General features: G+C 43.4%; 1 protein-coding gene across 1 annotated transcript; it reads right to left on the bottom strand.

Moving 5' to 3' along the window:
* Window positions 1-12,605: 12,605 nt before the first annotated feature.
* LOC108365853 (uncharacterized) lies at window positions 12,606-13,490 on the bottom strand. Its single transcript, XM_017620044.1, has one exon. It carries the CDS (start codon window positions 13,488-13,490, stop codon window positions 12,606-12,608), a length of 885 nt encoding a protein of 294 aa, XP_017475533.1.
* Window positions 13,491-16,972: the final 3,482 nt, after the last annotated feature.

The following is a 16,972-nucleotide window of genomic DNA, read 5'->3' as shown; positions in this document are numbered from 1 at the left end:
AGCATCAGCATGGTTTCCGTAAAGTGCATAGTACAACAACAGCACTTAACGCCATAAACACTCAGATAACTCGTGGCATTAACCGTAAACGTCCCTGTGAGAGAACGATTCTAGTAGCGTTGGACCTGTCAAAAGCTTTCGACACTGTCAGCCATTCCACGCTACTAGAAGATATAGGGGCTTCCTCTCTCCCACAGAGGCTCAAACGGTGGCCGGAAAATTATCTGGGTGGTCGACACTCGTCCGTAATGTTTAGAGACCAATCGAGCAAACTTAGAAAAATAAAACAGGGGGCTCCACAGGGTGGTATCCTTTCCCCGCCATTGTTTAACTTTTACATTTCAAAGCTCCCTCAACCACCAGAGGGAGGCTCCATTGTCTCTTATGCCGACGATTGCTCGATCATGGCGACTGGGAATGGAATTGATGACCTGTGTTCGAAAGTAAACGGGTATCTCTCCGAACTTTCTCGCTTCTTCACTGCAAAGTGTCTAGCTCTCTCCCTACGAAATCCTCTGCGACCCTGTTCACAACCTGGACGAAGGAGGTCAGGCTACCGCTGGGAATTAACGTCGGTGACACACCAATTCCGACGGTGAATAATCCCAAAATACTCGGAGTAGCATTCGACAGCCTGCTCTCCTTCTCCGCGCATGTAACCGCTATTGTCAATAAAGTACTGACAACAAGGTCCTCAAGTCGCTAGCCGCCAGTACCTGGGGCAAAGACAAAGAAACATTGCTGGCAACTTACAAGGCAATAGGCCAGCCGGTTTTAAACAACGCAGCACCAGTGTGGTCGCCGGGGACTAGTAGGACGCAGTGGATGAAGCTACAGACAGTTCAAAACACGGAACAGCGACCGGATGCCTCCTGATGTCACCAGAACACCACCTCCACGATGAGCTGAAAATGCTCCCAATCAGGGAGCACAACACGATGCTCTGCAAGCAGTTTCAGGTTGGGAACCACAGATGTGGCCACCCAAATAGACAGCTGCATGCAGAGGAGCCCTAGCCAAGGCACGTCAGGAGGCATCTATATGAACTGACGGACGAAGTCCAGAGGTTCATTAAGCAGCCTCTGGACCCGTCAGCTTACAGACAGGCTCTCAACGGCATTCAAAGGGACGCAGTCTCGAGTTATGTAGACTCTAGACCTGTGAATGCGGTTCTAGGCAAACAAACACCGGACATTGAAGCGACCGAGCTCCATCTGCCTCGGGAGACCAGAACAACAATAGCCCAACTTCGCTCTGGCTACTGCAGCAGGCTAAACTCCTACCTGAGTAGGCTAAATGCGGATGTGCCGAATGAATGTCCGGCATGCGGAGAGACCCCTCACGACTCGAAACATCTCTTCGCATGCCCGGAAAACCTTACACCCCTAACGGCGTCGTCCCTGTGGACCGACCCCATAGAGGCTACACGCTTTCAGGGGCTGCGGTTAGTGGAACTCGACGACAATGACTGAGATATCAACCGATCTGGGAGGGGTTGTTGTAGCCGCTACAACAGAGAAGGAATATTTTGACACTGCCTTATTTGAAATTATGCCTATAAAATGTGACTATAAGGCAGCCGAAAGTCAGAAAATAAAGCGAGAAAGCTATTTTATTACTTCAGCTGTTTATTACGCCATTCATCCGAAATCCACAGTTCGGATATAGCAATTGAAGATAATGCAGAAATTTGGCTATAAGGCAGCCGAATGTGAGAAAATAAAGCGAGAAAACTATTTTATTACTTCACCTGTTTATTGCGCCGTTGTTCCATGCAAACATTTTACGGTTTTTCAACATAAGGTATTCAGCATATTAAAAAGCATGCGGACAAAATTCATACAAAAGCGCTATGTCCAATTTGGCGAGCAGTTATTAAAGACCACGCTTTCCCTATATTTTGTTAGACTTTTCGTAAGTAAAAATATTTGTTTAGTTGTATTTTTGGAATAAAAAAGTTCTTTTTCCTTCTGTCAGTAAACTGTTTTCGCTACAAATAGTATAAATAAGCAATGGGAAATAAGCCAAACTTTGTCTTATTTCCAACATAAATAAAGGTAAAATTCAGATTTTGGTGCTATTTCCCATTTAAAAGTGAAATAAAGCAAATTTTGCGTTATTGCCATTTGTGTTATTACACTCCCCAAGCGAGCAACGTTGCTGTTGGTGGATATGTGTACGGACATGAACGAGTACTAATTGTGGATACGGGCGCATCACATTCCATCATTCGATCTGATTTGATCACTAAAAAGGTGAGGCCATTATTACGTGGAGCAAGGTTGAGGACAGCAACTCGTGAGGACACCCAAGCTGTAGAAGAGGTAACATGCAAAGTCGCAATAGGGAATGCGACGGTTGTACACAAGTTCATAGTCGCGGATGTTGTGGCTGAAGTCATCATTGGAGTAGACTTCTTATTTGATCAAGGTATGCAGATCGACATGAAGAACAGGATCATGACGTATAACAACATGGAAAGTGCCACTTAGCTTTGGGTATGATGGCCGGTACAGCAGGAAGCGAGTTATCGTAGAGGAAAGCGAACAGATTCCAGCGAAGTCAGAAGCAGTTGTTTGGGTGAAACTTTGATGGACATTGTGGGACAAACAAGTTGTGAGTTGTCGAAGCAACACAGAATTCTACACCGGACTTACCTTTTGGTAAAACCCGGGCTTAGACGAAAAAGGACGGACGCATTCGAGTTCGACTACTTAGTGAATTCAAATCGCCAATCAAACTCAGAAGAGCAAATGTATTGGGACAATGTCCAAAGGTAGACTGCGACAGGTTACCTGAAAGCATTCCATTTGCGAATAACATTGCGACATCACTGAATGGACGTAGGGATGGCAAAAACAAATAAATTAATTGATGAATTAATCATATGATTAATCACAAAGCAAAAAAAATTAATTGCAGTTAATTGCATTTATTGATGAATAATCGATTAATCGAATTTTCAAAGGCACGTTTTTACAGTGGGTATTCACAAAAACATTTTTCATAAAAAATTTCAAATTCTCTGGTTAATTAGCGCCAAATAAAATAAACCGAGTATTTTTGGCGCCTATAATTATTTATTATTTAACTATGTTCGAAAAACAAAAGTTTTGATAAGCGCTTTGTGGCGTTTCTAGGTGGCTGTAGGACCAGCTTTAGAAAAAAGGCGTTCAGCGGCCACCGAGGTACCAACAAAATGACATTTTTCGAAAGTCATCATTTCGCCTTCGCTTGTGTACAAAAGATTTATGTGGGGCCCAAAGACGATTCCATAAAATCATCTGCGCACATTATTTAATTTCTCAACAACTTCTTTACTGAGGAAAATGCTAACGGATCTTTGAAATAATTTTTTTTTAACTTCGGGTTGAGTAAAGTTGATGAAGCTACCAAAAAAGGACTGTTCGATGGAGCCAAATGATCGGTCAAATTGTTTCAACAGGGCATTTCTTAATTTTTGGGCGCCGAGCTGCTTGGTTATATTAAAATTGTTTGTTCACGGCCGCAATGCACTTAAAGTTGGGCCTTTTTCGCCACTCAATTATACTGTCATTGCCTCTAACAGCCAGTTTCACCAGATTCATTTAAGTTAGATTTTCGAAATATTGGTTTCACCAATCCATCTTAATTGTTTTTAATTTTGATTTAAGTGACCTATGCTCTTCACTTAAATAAAAATTAAATCAGAGTAACCACACTCAGAGGTGTTACACGTTTAATCACCTGATCATTGTGTTTCTGCTGCTTACTTGTATACCAGCCCTGCTTTTACAACACAGCGTGCCAAAGCTTTCAAAAGCTCTCAGTACAAATGAAAGCTTTCGCTGGCCTAGTCTGTTTTACACCCACTTTTTACTCACTTAAATAAATAGCTTATTGAAACTGAAAATAATTTAAATGAGAATTAAATAAAAAATTAAATTAAAGTTAATTTCCACTTAAATAAATGTGGTGAAACTGGCTGTAAGGCTGCATTTCACCAGATTTATTTAAGTGAAAATTACTTTAATTTTCGAATTTTACCAAAGCTTTCAAAAGTTCTCAGTACAAACGAAAGCTTTCGCTGGCCAAGTCTGTTTTACAACCACTTTTTACTCACTTAAATAAAGAACTTATTGAATCTGAAAATAATTTAAATGAGAATTAAATAAAAAATTAAATTCGAGTTAATTTCCACTTAAATGAGTTTGGAGAAACGCAGCCTAAAGGTCTCAATATACTTAATATTTCTATTATAATATCTTTTTTCCATTGAAGTTATCATTACCGTGTATTCAGAGTTGTCTAGCAGAATTTGGCTGATCTATAAACTCAGTTTTTTAAACCAAGCATGTAATACGTCGAATTCCACCTTGTTTTTATGTTTAATATTAGTTTGAGCATTTTTCCTTCACTTACACCTGCTGAAGCTTGCATTTTGCGAAGGGAGTGATTTACTTTAACACTTTTTATTTAAGCCACATTGTAAAACCCCGGGCGTCGCAAGGTTCGCAATTGGACGCACCAGTTTTTTATAATGTGAAAGAAAATAGAAAAATAGTGAAATAATGGATTTAGTATTTTTCAACGTTTTATTGAAATCAACTATGTCGATAGTGAAGAATATCTATATTTATGCTTATACAAATGCGGTTTTGATTACCTTTTTGAAGTGGCCTGGTAGCTGCGTTGTGTCCTCTTCTATCTCCAAAAAGAAGTGACAAATATAATCTGCGGTTTCTAAGTTTGGACCGCCGGACAATAACTGACGTTAAGAGGAAACTTAACGAAGGTTCATTGTCCGGCGGGATACATTGGTTATCGGCTTAGCTGTTGTTAATACATATGAGCATGTATGAGTGTATAGTATATATGCATGTATGTACATATACCAGCATTAGGGCGGTTCACTAAATGTGTGAAAAACATTTAGGCTGAAGGCCTAAACATGCCGGCCCCCTTGCGGTAAGCAACCTATAGAAATTGACCGCGTCTCAGCTATCAGGCGCACTTGATGGATAATAAAAAAATTGTAATCGAGAAATATCAATTTGCATTCCAGCAGCAGCTTCGGCGTCCAACAAGTTCGTCCTTCTTTCTTTGTTGCTACTACAGAAGTTAAATTGAAAAATGCAATTAAAGAAATAGACGTGGTTACCATTCAAATGCACTTTATTCACTTATCTCATATGCATATAAAAATTCATTATTTTTCAATGGAAATAAACTCCAATTTTAACAACTATGGATTTTAATTAGAACTCCAATGTTAAAAACTAGGTTCTCCAGACTCCGGAAAGAACCCATCCAAAGATGGTGCGCTGAGCCAGCAGAGGCCCGAAAGTGTTCGGAAAATTCCGGGTAGTAAAATATCGGCGTACACGTCGGTCCCGAGTACCAGACGTATCGGCTCGGAATTGAAAAAGTTGGGGTCCGCTAAACGGATATGTGCGTAAGATGCGGCGACGGTCGGATCTACGCTGCCACTTGGCGCTACTCGGTGGAAATGGGGTGTAACCACGGCATGGGTCGCAACTCGCTTATTCTGGCCTTGTTTCCCTCGTAAACATAAGAGACTGCCCGTTTGCTCGCCGACTCGTGTTTGCTCTAGGCGTAGCTCGCGGGCCAGGTCCGTAGATACTATTGTCGTGGGAGTGCAGACGTCTATAAGCGCGCGGACTAAATGGAAGCGCCCGCCTCAACTTTAACCACGGCCGTCGGAGGAATATCTACCATAGGGCGGAGGGTTGGCCCAACAAGGGGGTTTTTAGCCGATAGTCCATTACGGAACGCGATTGGTCGTGATAGCTGGCGAGGCCAAGTCGCCAGTCTATCGTCATGTTCGGATTGCGATGGGTGTCGCGAAGATCGCTGCAGGCGGAAAGACCGAGTTACCGCTCTACAATGTCGTCGACGTCGCTGATGCGTTCGCTGTCGCTGGCGTGGTTGTTGTCGCTTGTGTGGTCGTTGGCGATCGCGCTCGTGTTGGAGTAGGGGTCGGAAAGAAATAGTTTCCGATCCCCTCGCAGTAGTCAGGTGGAGAGGCCGAGTCTCCACTCCGAACTCGACTATCTCGCCCTCTTCAATATCTGGACGGAGAGGCCTGGTCTCCGTTCCAGAATCAGACGCGTATAGCGAGATGGCCGCCTCATAATTGTTGCGCTCCTCTTCTTCGACTTGGACGCTCCAAGGCTTTTGTACCTCCTCTGCGGGTCGTCGCGCTTCACCGAGGTGAAGCGTAGTGTGGTGCTTCTCACCGCATCGACGGCATCGTCCTTCGCTGGTACATCGCTCGGTTGCGTGATCTGTGGCTAAACAATTTCCACAGTATCGACCAAGTAGCGCTTCTCTTAACCTTTCTTTAGGTGTTTTCGCGCGAAAAACCGGGCATACCCTAATTGGGTGGTTCGCGTCGCATAAGTGGCACGGCACGATGAAGCGATGGGCATTCTTTGCGGCGTTTCGCTTTACTGCACCTAAGCGGGTCAGCGGGATTGTCTGAAATACGCCCTTTTTGTTTATGTGCCTGAGTTAATTTATATATATTTCTTTTTTTTTTGTTGTTGGGTGGCGAGCAATAAAATAAATAAAGTAAAACGGTTCGGCGAGAAAGTTTCGCTTTCCTTTTGCAAGTCTTAAAATTTGCGATCTAAGCAGGGCGTTTTTGGGCATATCGAAACTGGAAACTGGGACGTGTAAACGCAGAATTACCCATGTATTTAGGTTGATGGGTCATACCGGTACTATATATTTTCCTATGCAGGGTTGTACAGGAAGACAAAAATAAATGTTGACCTGACATTATGGTAATTTTAACAAATTTCAACGGCAATTATGAGAAAGTGTCAAACTGAAGGCATTCGCAAGAAATTTGTTTTTTGTTATTTTTTTCAAATATCTGGCTTAAATTCTGCCAATGTCAAACAAACTTTCTTTGTACTTTGGAGACTTTTTGTTTAGCCAAGATCGACACCCAACTGCCTAGCGGCACGAAAAAAAGTTGAAGTGCCACTGTATGTGACCATTGCCAATAAACAGGATAGCTTATATTCCAAAAATTGTAATATAAGCTTTAATTTGTTTTTGCACAAAAATACGTGGAGTATCTACAAACAAAATTAGTGCGTATATATCCGAACACGACATTACAATAAAAAAATATTTGCATCGATAGCTATCTTAAATGACGGACGACAAAGATCGATAATTTAACCGTCATACTGCGTTCACGTTATTTATGCATGGNAAAAAAAAAAAAAAAAAAAAAACTATTCTACACAAACGAGAAATCGATGGCGCCGCTGGAAGTTATGTAGTTGCGGCTTTAGGCGGAGACTTAAAAATATGTAGTTCCGGCTTAAGGCGGAGAGTAAAATTGACATTTCTACTCAGCGGCTCACGTTACGATTTCCTGAATGGCAAAAAGTCATTCAATCGATGGCCACATGGAGTAAAGCAGTAAAATGTGTAAGTATGCCTTGTGTTTCCTTTACAATATTCGGTAATTGATCATTTTCTCTTTCAGAAACAAAAAACAATCGTGAAAGAATAAGAAAAATTAATTTTTGTACCATAAGTATAGCCCTCCGCTAAACAAATAGCCGTTTAAAATGCGTGAAAATACAACGCCCCATGTAAACGAAATTGAAGATGATCGCGCTTATGTTTGGAATATAAAGTGCGAAGTGATGCTTGGACTTACGGAACATAAAGACACCGTCACCAATGTCCATGTCAGTTACGATGGCACATATCTAGCCACCGGCGACATGGCTGGCGAATTATTTGTTCACAAGTTGCAAGAGAGTGAGTCTGGTCCACAGTTAACGCTGCTGAAAGTGTGGGAATACTCGATTGGCGATAATAAGATACTACCGGGAGAAGGTGTGCGTTGCGGTGTAGCCGATTTGACCGGTGATGGAAGGAGCTTCTGCGTTGGCTATACAAATGGTGCAGTCAAGCTGTGGGATCTAAAAAGTTGCACAGTGGTCATGGAAGTTTTACAGCCGCCTTGGCTGTAGCTTAGGCAGGGGCTATCCTCAGAGGGGTGCTCTAGACCTATTGGTCGACACGGCCTGGGAGGCGCCAATGGCTTTGTGGTATGCGGGCAGGCGATGGAATGCAGGCGTCGGTTTGACTGCGTAGACTGGCAGGCGGCGGAGCTGGTTGCAGACGGATTGGCAGATGTCTGGTGGAACGGCTGGCAGGTTGGCGGTTGTCTCGTTGGCGCTGGTGAGTCGATCGTGGGCGTACACTCGACGGATGGCAGAACTGCTGACGATTGGTCAATAGGCTATTTATGGCCCCTTAACGAACGTAGAGGCTTCTTGAAGAGTTAAAAGATAACGCACCGCACTATAGAAACTACAGTCACTCGAGCGATTCACGGAACCTTTCGGTTTTGACAATAAAGACTCGAAAATGTTCAAGTTCACGACTTATGCATATACATAAACTTTATTGGACGCTTCAATGCGTATAACACTTTAAATTCATGCGTACAAAGGTTTTATGTGATTTATTGGAAAATTGGCACCGCCGGTAGTCGCGTAAAAGGGCTCAGAATACGTTTTTACAGCTCCGAAAAAATTGTCGATTGGAAACGAAAAATCAGATTTTTTCGTTTTTTATGTATTTGCTCACCTATACATACAGCGCTGAGTCTGTAAGCTACTGTCAAAGGTGCTGAATTTCTGCTGACACCGGCGTTGCCATACAATGGTGGTTCATTTGTAATATTCGATTTACACTTCAATTTTAAATTACAATTTCAATTTCAAATAGATATTTCAAGAAAGTTACATGTTTTGCAAGTAGGTGCGGCGGGGCTCGCCTGGACATCCTACCCCCTCTGGGCGCACTAAGCGACTAGGCTGCTCTGCAACTCTTTCAGGGTACGAATTGCGCTCCCTACCAGAAGCTTGGTCGTTTTGCCTTCATTTGCTTGGGTCCTCCTCCTTTCACGCTGCTGCAGATTTGACTGCGATGGCTTCTTGCGTTTAATGGCTACGTGGCGCTGCCTTGATGTCTTCGTGCGAAACCGGTCGACAGGGCGTTGCCTTGGCGGCTTCGAGTGAGTCGCGCTTCGATGCAGGAGGGAGTGATGAAGTTGACCGCACACTCTACAGGTTGCAGCTGAGGAACAGTCCTTGCGTTGGTGGGACAATGCAAGGCAATTGTTACAAAACCCATGTGCCCGTGCGACAAGGTATCGCTGCCCAGGTTGCATTGCCCGAAAGACTCAACAAGCACGCAGTGCATGGTAGCGAGCACATAATCGGCATCGCTGGAAGTCATCCTTCTTTGGCTGCGGTTCGGTGGCCGGGTCAGGAGGTGGCACCACTGTCGACAGCCGCGTGTGACGAGGTGCTGGTTGAGGAGCAGGCGTGGGTGCGGGTCTAGGTGCTGTTCTAGGTGCTGGCTTCGGTGTTTGCTTCGGACTACTGCCGGTGTCGGTCTCCATCTCCATCTGCAAATATATGTGGTCGAATGGCGGCGATTAGTGGGCGATTTTTCCTAAGGTACTTGGCTGTGAAGCATATGGGATTGGGGCATATATATTCGTATAATGATTATGCACTCATTAATCAAGGGAGTGTGGTTACAGCGGAGATAGGCGGGAGAAGTTAACAGTGCGGCAGTCGAGTCAACAAAGAAGAGTTGGCTTGAGGGAAGGTTTTAGAAGGTCTAGGCTTCTACAGGTCTGGGTAGGTCGTTTGCGGGTAGGAGACACAATTTAACAATGGGTCGTGTTAGAGTGCCGTTTTGGGTGCGCACCTCGACTACCCTAATATGACCGTCTTTGCCGTGATGTGTTTTTACTATACGGCCAAGGCGCCGTTCAGTGGGGGGTAGATTATCGTCCTTTATGAGGACACATTGATCCACGATCGGCTCAACTTGTGTGTTTTTCCATTTATACCTTTCTTGGAGATCTGTGAGATAGTCTTCCTTCCAACGGCGACTGAATTCGTGATGCAAGACTTCACCTTTTCCCACCTGTTAACTAACGATAGATCTTGGTGGTTCACTTCTGGGAGTGATAAGAGTGAGGTGCCACGTAGAAAGTGGCCAGGAGTAAGCGCCGTGAACTCAGTTGGATCTTGGGAGAGGGATGAGATTGGCCTGGAATTTAAAACGGCTTCTATTCTAATTAAGAGAGTAGTAAACTCTTCGAAGGTAAATTTGTGGGCCCCAGCGGTTGTTTTGAGATGGAGTTTAAAACTTTTAACCGCGGATTCCCACAAACCACCCATATGAGGGGCACTGGGGGGAATAAACTGCCAGTTGATCCCTTGAGGTGAATATTTCTGAACGACTTCTTGTGACACTTCTTCCATAAAGTCTATAAATTCTTTCTCCGTTGTTCTTTTGGCTCCTACAAAGGTTGTGCCATTATCGNCTATAAATTCTTTCTCCGTTGCTCTTTTGGCTCCTACAAAGGTTGTGCCATTATCGCTCATGATTTTGGCCGGATAGCCACGGCGTTCAACAAAACGAGCAAATGCAGCTAGAAAAGCGTTTGTGGTGAGATCAGAGCACAGCTCCAGGTGCACCGCCTTTGTCGTAAAGCATACAAAGACGGCGACATAGCCTTTCAATAAAGTATGGGATCTTAGCATTGAGGCCTTTATTTGAAAAGGCCCCGCAAAATCCACACCGGTGACCTTAAAGGCCGGAGAAAAGGTGCGNGTGCACCGCCTTTGTCGTAAAGCATACAAAGACGGCGACATAGCCTTTCAATAAAGTATGGGATCTTAGCATTGAGGCCTTTATTTGAAAAGGCCCCGCAAAATCCACACCGGTGACCTTAAAGGCCGGAGAAAAGGTGCGCCGCTCAGATGGCAANTAAAGGCCGGAGAAAAGGTGCACCGCTCAGATGGCAAAGCTGCCATTATTTGGGAGCGCATTTGCTGTTTGTGGACCGTGCAGGGTTTGCATTGAAAGATGCATTTCTTTATGAGAGGCTTGAGCCGGGGGATATAGAATTCCTGTCTGATGACTTGTTGCATCAGACGTGTTTCTGCGTGGAGAAGTAACTCATGCAAGAAGCGTAGATAGAGGGTAGCGAATCGGGATTTCTCGGGAATGATTATGGGATGTCGCTCATTGTAGCTTAAGGTGGCGTGAGCTAATCGACCGTTGACACGGAGTAGGTTGTGCTTGTCGATGGACGGATTAAGGGTAAGCAAAGGACTCCGCTTATCGATTGGTTTTGAATTTTCTAAGCAGGCCCTTTCGCGAGGAAAATGTCGAGTTTGTGTCAAAGCTATAAGTCGGTATTTCGTAGCACGGAGTTCATCGTGGGTGAGGGACACAGGGTTAATAGTATGAACTCTTTCTACTCGACGTTGCAGGGTGTTTATAAGTCGGAAGACATACGCCATTACCCTGAGGGCGCGCGGAAATGAGGAGAACCGGTCTAGAATGTCAGGCTCTTCTTCAGCGACATGGAGTGCCTCCACTCGTCGAGTTTCTGGGGCGTTGATATCTCGCGTTGAAGATTTTGGCCAGGCTTCGGTGGGGCTTGTTAGCCATTCCGGACCATTCCACCAGAGGGAGGAAGCTGCTAAATCAAGGGGTTTGCATCCTCTGGTTCCCATATCAGCTGGGTTGTCCTTGCCGCGCACGTGTCGCCAGGCGGCGTTTCCACNGTTGATATCTCGCGTTGAAGATTTTGGCCAGGCTTCGGTGGGGCTTGTTAGCCATTCCGGACCATTCCACCAGAGGGAGGAAGCTGCTAAATCAAGGGGTTTGCATCCTCTGGTTCCCATGTCAGCTGGGTTGTCCTTGCCGCGTACGTGTCGCCAGGTGGCGTTTCCAACTAGGTCGATGATTTGCGCAGTGCGGTTGGAAACAAATGTTTTCCATGTATGGGGTGGTTTTTCTAGCCATGCTAGAACGATTTCGGAATCCGACCACATGATAAGCCTTTTTGTGGAGAGATTAAGATGGGTTTGGACGACCGCGACGAGTTTGGCTAGTAGGAGGGCTCCACACAATTCGAGACGGGGTAGGCTGATGGTTCGTAGGGGTACTTTGCTTTTAGCTACCAAAAGACGAGAGGTTACTTGGGTGTCATGGGTACTACGAACGTATATGGTGGCGCAATATGCCTTTTCCGAGGCGTCGCAGAAGCCGTGGAGTTCAACATGACTATCGGGGATATAATTTACCCATCGAGGTATTTGGATGTTTGAGATTGATTGTAGATTATTGGCGAACTGTGTCCATTTTGTTAGACGGAGGGGTTTGACCTGCTCGTCCCAGTCAGTCCCGTCAAGCCATAGCTCTTGTAAGAGAATCTTGGCTTGCATCATTATCGGCGTAAGCCATCCTGCGAGGTCGAAAAGTTTCGCCGNTCAAGCCATAGCTCTTGTAAGAGAATCTTGGCTTGCGTCATTATCGGCGTAAGCCATCCTGCGGGGTCGAAAAGTTTCGCCACAGATGATAGGATTTGCCGTTTTGTGTTCGCGGATGATGCTGGAATGGGATCAACTGTATAAGAGAAGGAGTCAGTGAGGGCGTTCCACTGAATCCCCAGAGTCTTCGTAGTGCTTGCCTTTTCAAACTCGAGGAAGTTGGTGTCCAGCAAATCTTCCTTGCTTATGTATTTCAGGATATTAAGATGGTTGGCAATGATTTTGTTCAAGGGAAAACCGGCGGATTTTAGGGCTTGGATGACTTGGAAGAGCCTGGGTAGCAGTGAGCAGGTCATGACTGCCAGATAGGATGTCATCCACATAGGTTTCTTTGGTTAATATGAGCAAAGCCAAGGGGTGGGTAATTTTTACGTCTTGTGCTGATTGGTGGAGAGTGCGTATGGCTAGATAGGGAGCACAATTAACGCCGAATGTGACGGTTTTCAGTTTATAGTCTTGTATTGGACTTCCTGTGGATGCACGAAAGATAAGTCTTTGAAAGTCTTGGTCTTCTTCGTGTAAGAGTATTTGGCGATACAGTTTCTCCACATCACCATTGAAGACATATTGGTAAGTGCGCCATTTGAGAACTAGTAGCATCAAGTCGGGTTGTAGGGTCGGCCCGGTATGCAGAATATCATTAAGCGAGTTGCCGGTGCCCAATTTCTTTGATGCATTGAAGACAACTCTTACTTTCGTAGTTCTTTTTTCAGGCTTTATGACTGCATGATGGGGAAGATAAAAGGAGAAGTATTTTCTCTCTGAGGTTATCTCATACGAACTCGACGGTTCCATATGATTGAGGGTAAGATATTCCTCCACAACACTGTCATAAAGATGTTTTAGATCGCCTTTCTTGAGAAGATTCTTCTCCATACTGAGGAATTGTTGCAAGGCTGCGGTACGAGAATATCCTAAGGCGATTTTATCAGGAAAGCTTGACTTAAATGGGAGTCGGACTATATAACGTCCTTCAGTGGTGCGGGCCGTTGTTGATCTATAAAAATCTTCACATATCTCGCCTTCCGGGGTGATGTTTTCATATTTTGGAACTTCTTCTAAGTCCCAAAATTTTTTGAGTTCCATATTCAAATGCTCATTGCTGGCTTCTTCTACCTGAGTAGAGAAAGTTGCAACTCTTTCTGGGATCTGGCCGCTCAAGATCCAACCGAATATGGTGTTCTGGGCAAGTAAGTTGCGAGAGACTCTTTTAAGCCCATCAAGCATAATTTGGGGAAGCATATCGCTGCCAATAACCAGGTCGATTTGGGAAGGAGAATGACAGTTAGGGTCTGCTAAATCAAGATGGGACCATTTCTTCTTTTGCTCAGAACTTATATGGAATTTTGGAAGCAACTTGGTTAATTGGGGCAGTACTATCGCTTGCGCTGGGATTTCGCGCTTTAGATCAGAGCTGACTAAGACCAAGGAGCACAACTTGTTTGAGGTCTGGACAATTTTTCCGCCCATACCAGAGATCTCGAAACTCGAAGCTTGGCAGGGTAGCCTTAGTCTAGACTGGGCTTTCGATGAGATAAAGGTTCGTTTGGAGCCCTGATCAATAAGTGCTCTCAGTTTGAAGAGCTCGCCTCCATGTTTTACATGGACTATCGCAGTAGGGAGGAGTACTTGGTTTTCATTATCTGCGTAAAGAGATTGTACTTGATTGGAACATTGGGGGAGCTCGTCTTGGATTTCCGAGCGGTCTGGCGTTTGAAGGTTAGCAGAAGCTGTCGAAACCTGAGAACTGGTTCTCCGCGGTTGTGGTTGATGGTGGTTAGGCGTGGAGGTTACGTCCTTGTGGAGAGTTGTGTGATGCCTTCTTTGACATTTATAACACGTCCGGTCAGATGGACAGTCTTGGAGGGTATGCGTGGAGGAAAGGCAGTTAGTGCACAAGTTATGTTCCATCACAAGTTTTTCGCGATCGTTTATGAAGAGTATTTTATATTTGAGGCACTGACTGAGGGAATGGGTTTGTTGTTTGCAGATAACACAAGCGAACTTTCTTTGTTCTGTCAGGTGTGATTGGACCTGAGAATGGGATCTATTTTGTGAACTTTGGGTTTGTAGTGGTTTCATAAATGGTCTAGTATGGGATGGTGGTGGCCTTTTATAGTTATTATTTGCAAAATTAGGCTTGTCCTTGGGTGGTCGCCATTGGTCGACCCTTTCAACTACCTCGTATCTAGTGGTGAGGAACTGGTTCATTTGGGACCAGTTGGGAAGATCTTTCCTTGAGCTTAGAGACTGTTCCCATTAAGTAACCGTGTTCTCGGGGAGTTTCGAGGTAACTAAGTATATTAAAATGGGATCCCAGCTTTCGGTGGATACATTCTGGGCTGCCAGGATTTGGAGGCAGTTGTTAACAGTGGATTGAAGCCTTTGAATGTCTTCACTGTTTTCCACTTGAATTGGCTTTAGGTTCATTAGAACTCGAATCTGGTTGTCCACTAATACACGCTTGTTCTCATATCGGGACCGGAGAGCTTCCCATGCCAGCTCGAAATTGTCATCACTAAGGGCGAATTGTTTCACGATCTGGCCGGCTTTACCTTGTGTTTTGTACCTAAGGTGGTACAATTTTTGCGCTTTTGTGAGTTTAGGGTGGTTTATGTAGACCGCCGTGAACATGTCACGGAAGGACGTCCATTGTTCATAACCCCCGTAAAAGACCTCAGTATCACAAGGAGGGACTTTTAAGCCAAAGTCAGATTCGTCTTTGGGTTGCGACGTAGAGTGCGCAGGCATGGGAATGCTCATTTGTTTGAGGAGGTGGAGCTGGTCACCGATTTGCGCTTTGGTGTCCTCATAGGTGATGAGGCATGACCGGTATTTGCTGTAGGCACAAGTTTTAAAATCTTCAGGGAGGTCATGCTCATCTGTCTCTACTGTCTACGTTGGCACTACATCATACGAATTTTGCACTCGTGTCCAGAAATTGTCTAAGTTGGCACTTTTAATATTTTGGGCAGACTCAGAATTATCTTCTAGTTGGGTTGATCTAAATCGTGTGCAATAATCCATAAAATTATCAGTCTCTTCTATGAAATTAGTGGATGAGACCGAAGGTTTCGATTTTTTTGCGGACTTTCCACTTGAACGCGTCGCGTGTTGTGATTCGGTGGAAGCGCTTTGACCTTTTTCGTCATCACTCATTTTGGGGCTTTTTAACTTGTCTTCGGTGTGGGTTGCTAATAACATCAAACATATGAGAATTTACGGCAGTGTGAAGGTTATTACTTCAAATATGTGCCGGTTTTGAATTTAAAATCACGTTTGAAATGCAAAGATCAGAGCTTTTGGACAGACACCGAAAAATCAAAAAAGAGTGATGTATAGGACACAAATTATGCACAATAAATTCCAATAGCCGGGTTAAAGCGAATCAAAAGCGAAAGAATCGGGGGTATATTCACGACCTGTCCGCACTGTTAGCAAACTTATTTGTCTTTAACAATATCAGAAATCGCAATATTTAAATGTGTTAAGATTTCGTGTTTACGCGCGTACTCACGCTGTAGGCACAATTAGTTATTGTATAGTTATTCATATGTAATAAATTAATAAAACGAGAATAAATATAATTTTACCCGCTGGGATGAGTTTTGCCCCACTATATGTATGCTTTCAAATTGTTTTCTATGTATATATGTACATTAGACTGCATCACTCCCCATACAAAAAAAAATCGGTACTATTTTTCCATTGGAATTATAAAATCTATTATATTTTAAAACGTCCACCAAAATATTTCGGAAAAATATTAAAATTTAAGTGAGCTGGACCGATTTGAAAATACCTCCAAAAATGGAGTCTTTTATGAATAAAAATAGTTTCTTAAAGATTTTTTTTTGAAAAAATCCCCTCAAATGACAAAACGGTTTAAGCTTAAAAAATTTGCGTAAAAATATTTTTTAAAAATTTAAAAAAAAATTTGAACGGAATCGTGATAATGAGATTTTTGATGCTGTTTTTAACTTTTTTCAAAGACTGGTATAAGAAAAACTTGAATAACTAAGCCTAAACTCTCCCGATTTAGACTTGTGAGATATCATTGGAAAGGTATTTTCTCACCCTTTTTATCTCTTTGCTAATAAACTCATTCAAACGATGGAAGAGAAAGGTAGGATGAAAGAACGTCATTCAAAGTTAAATTAAGATGTGTTGGTATTCGAAAAAACAAGATGGGACTCGAATGACGTTTTTTTGGCCAGAAATAAACACAGTGTCAAAATACCTTTCTACTGAGATCCCATAAGTCTAAATCAGAACATTGTTGTCCCAGTTATTCAAGTTTTTCGTAAACCAATCTTTGAAAAAAGTAAAAAACAGCATCAAAAATCTCATTCTTACGATTCCGTTGAAAGGATTTTTAAATATTTGTATGCAGATTTTTTAAGCTTAATCTAATTTGTCATCTGAGGGTACTTTTTTAAAAAAGTTCTTTAAGAAACAATTTTTATTCATAAAAAGCTTCATTTTTGGAGGTATTCTCAAATCGGTCCAGCTCGCTTAAATCTTAATATTTTTCCGAAATATTTTGGTGGACGTCTTAAAATATAATA

Source organism: Rhagoletis zephyria, unplaced genomic scaffold (genome assembly GCF_001687245.7).
Source record: "Rhagoletis zephyria isolate East Lansing unplaced genomic scaffold, Rhagoletis_zephyria_1.1 Rzeph_scaffold_02023, whole genome shotgun sequence".
In the NCBI taxonomy this organism is placed as follows: domain Eukaryota; kingdom Metazoa; phylum Arthropoda; class Insecta; order Diptera; family Tephritidae; genus Rhagoletis; species Rhagoletis zephyria.
This window is presented reverse-complemented; position numbering and strand designations above follow the sequence as displayed.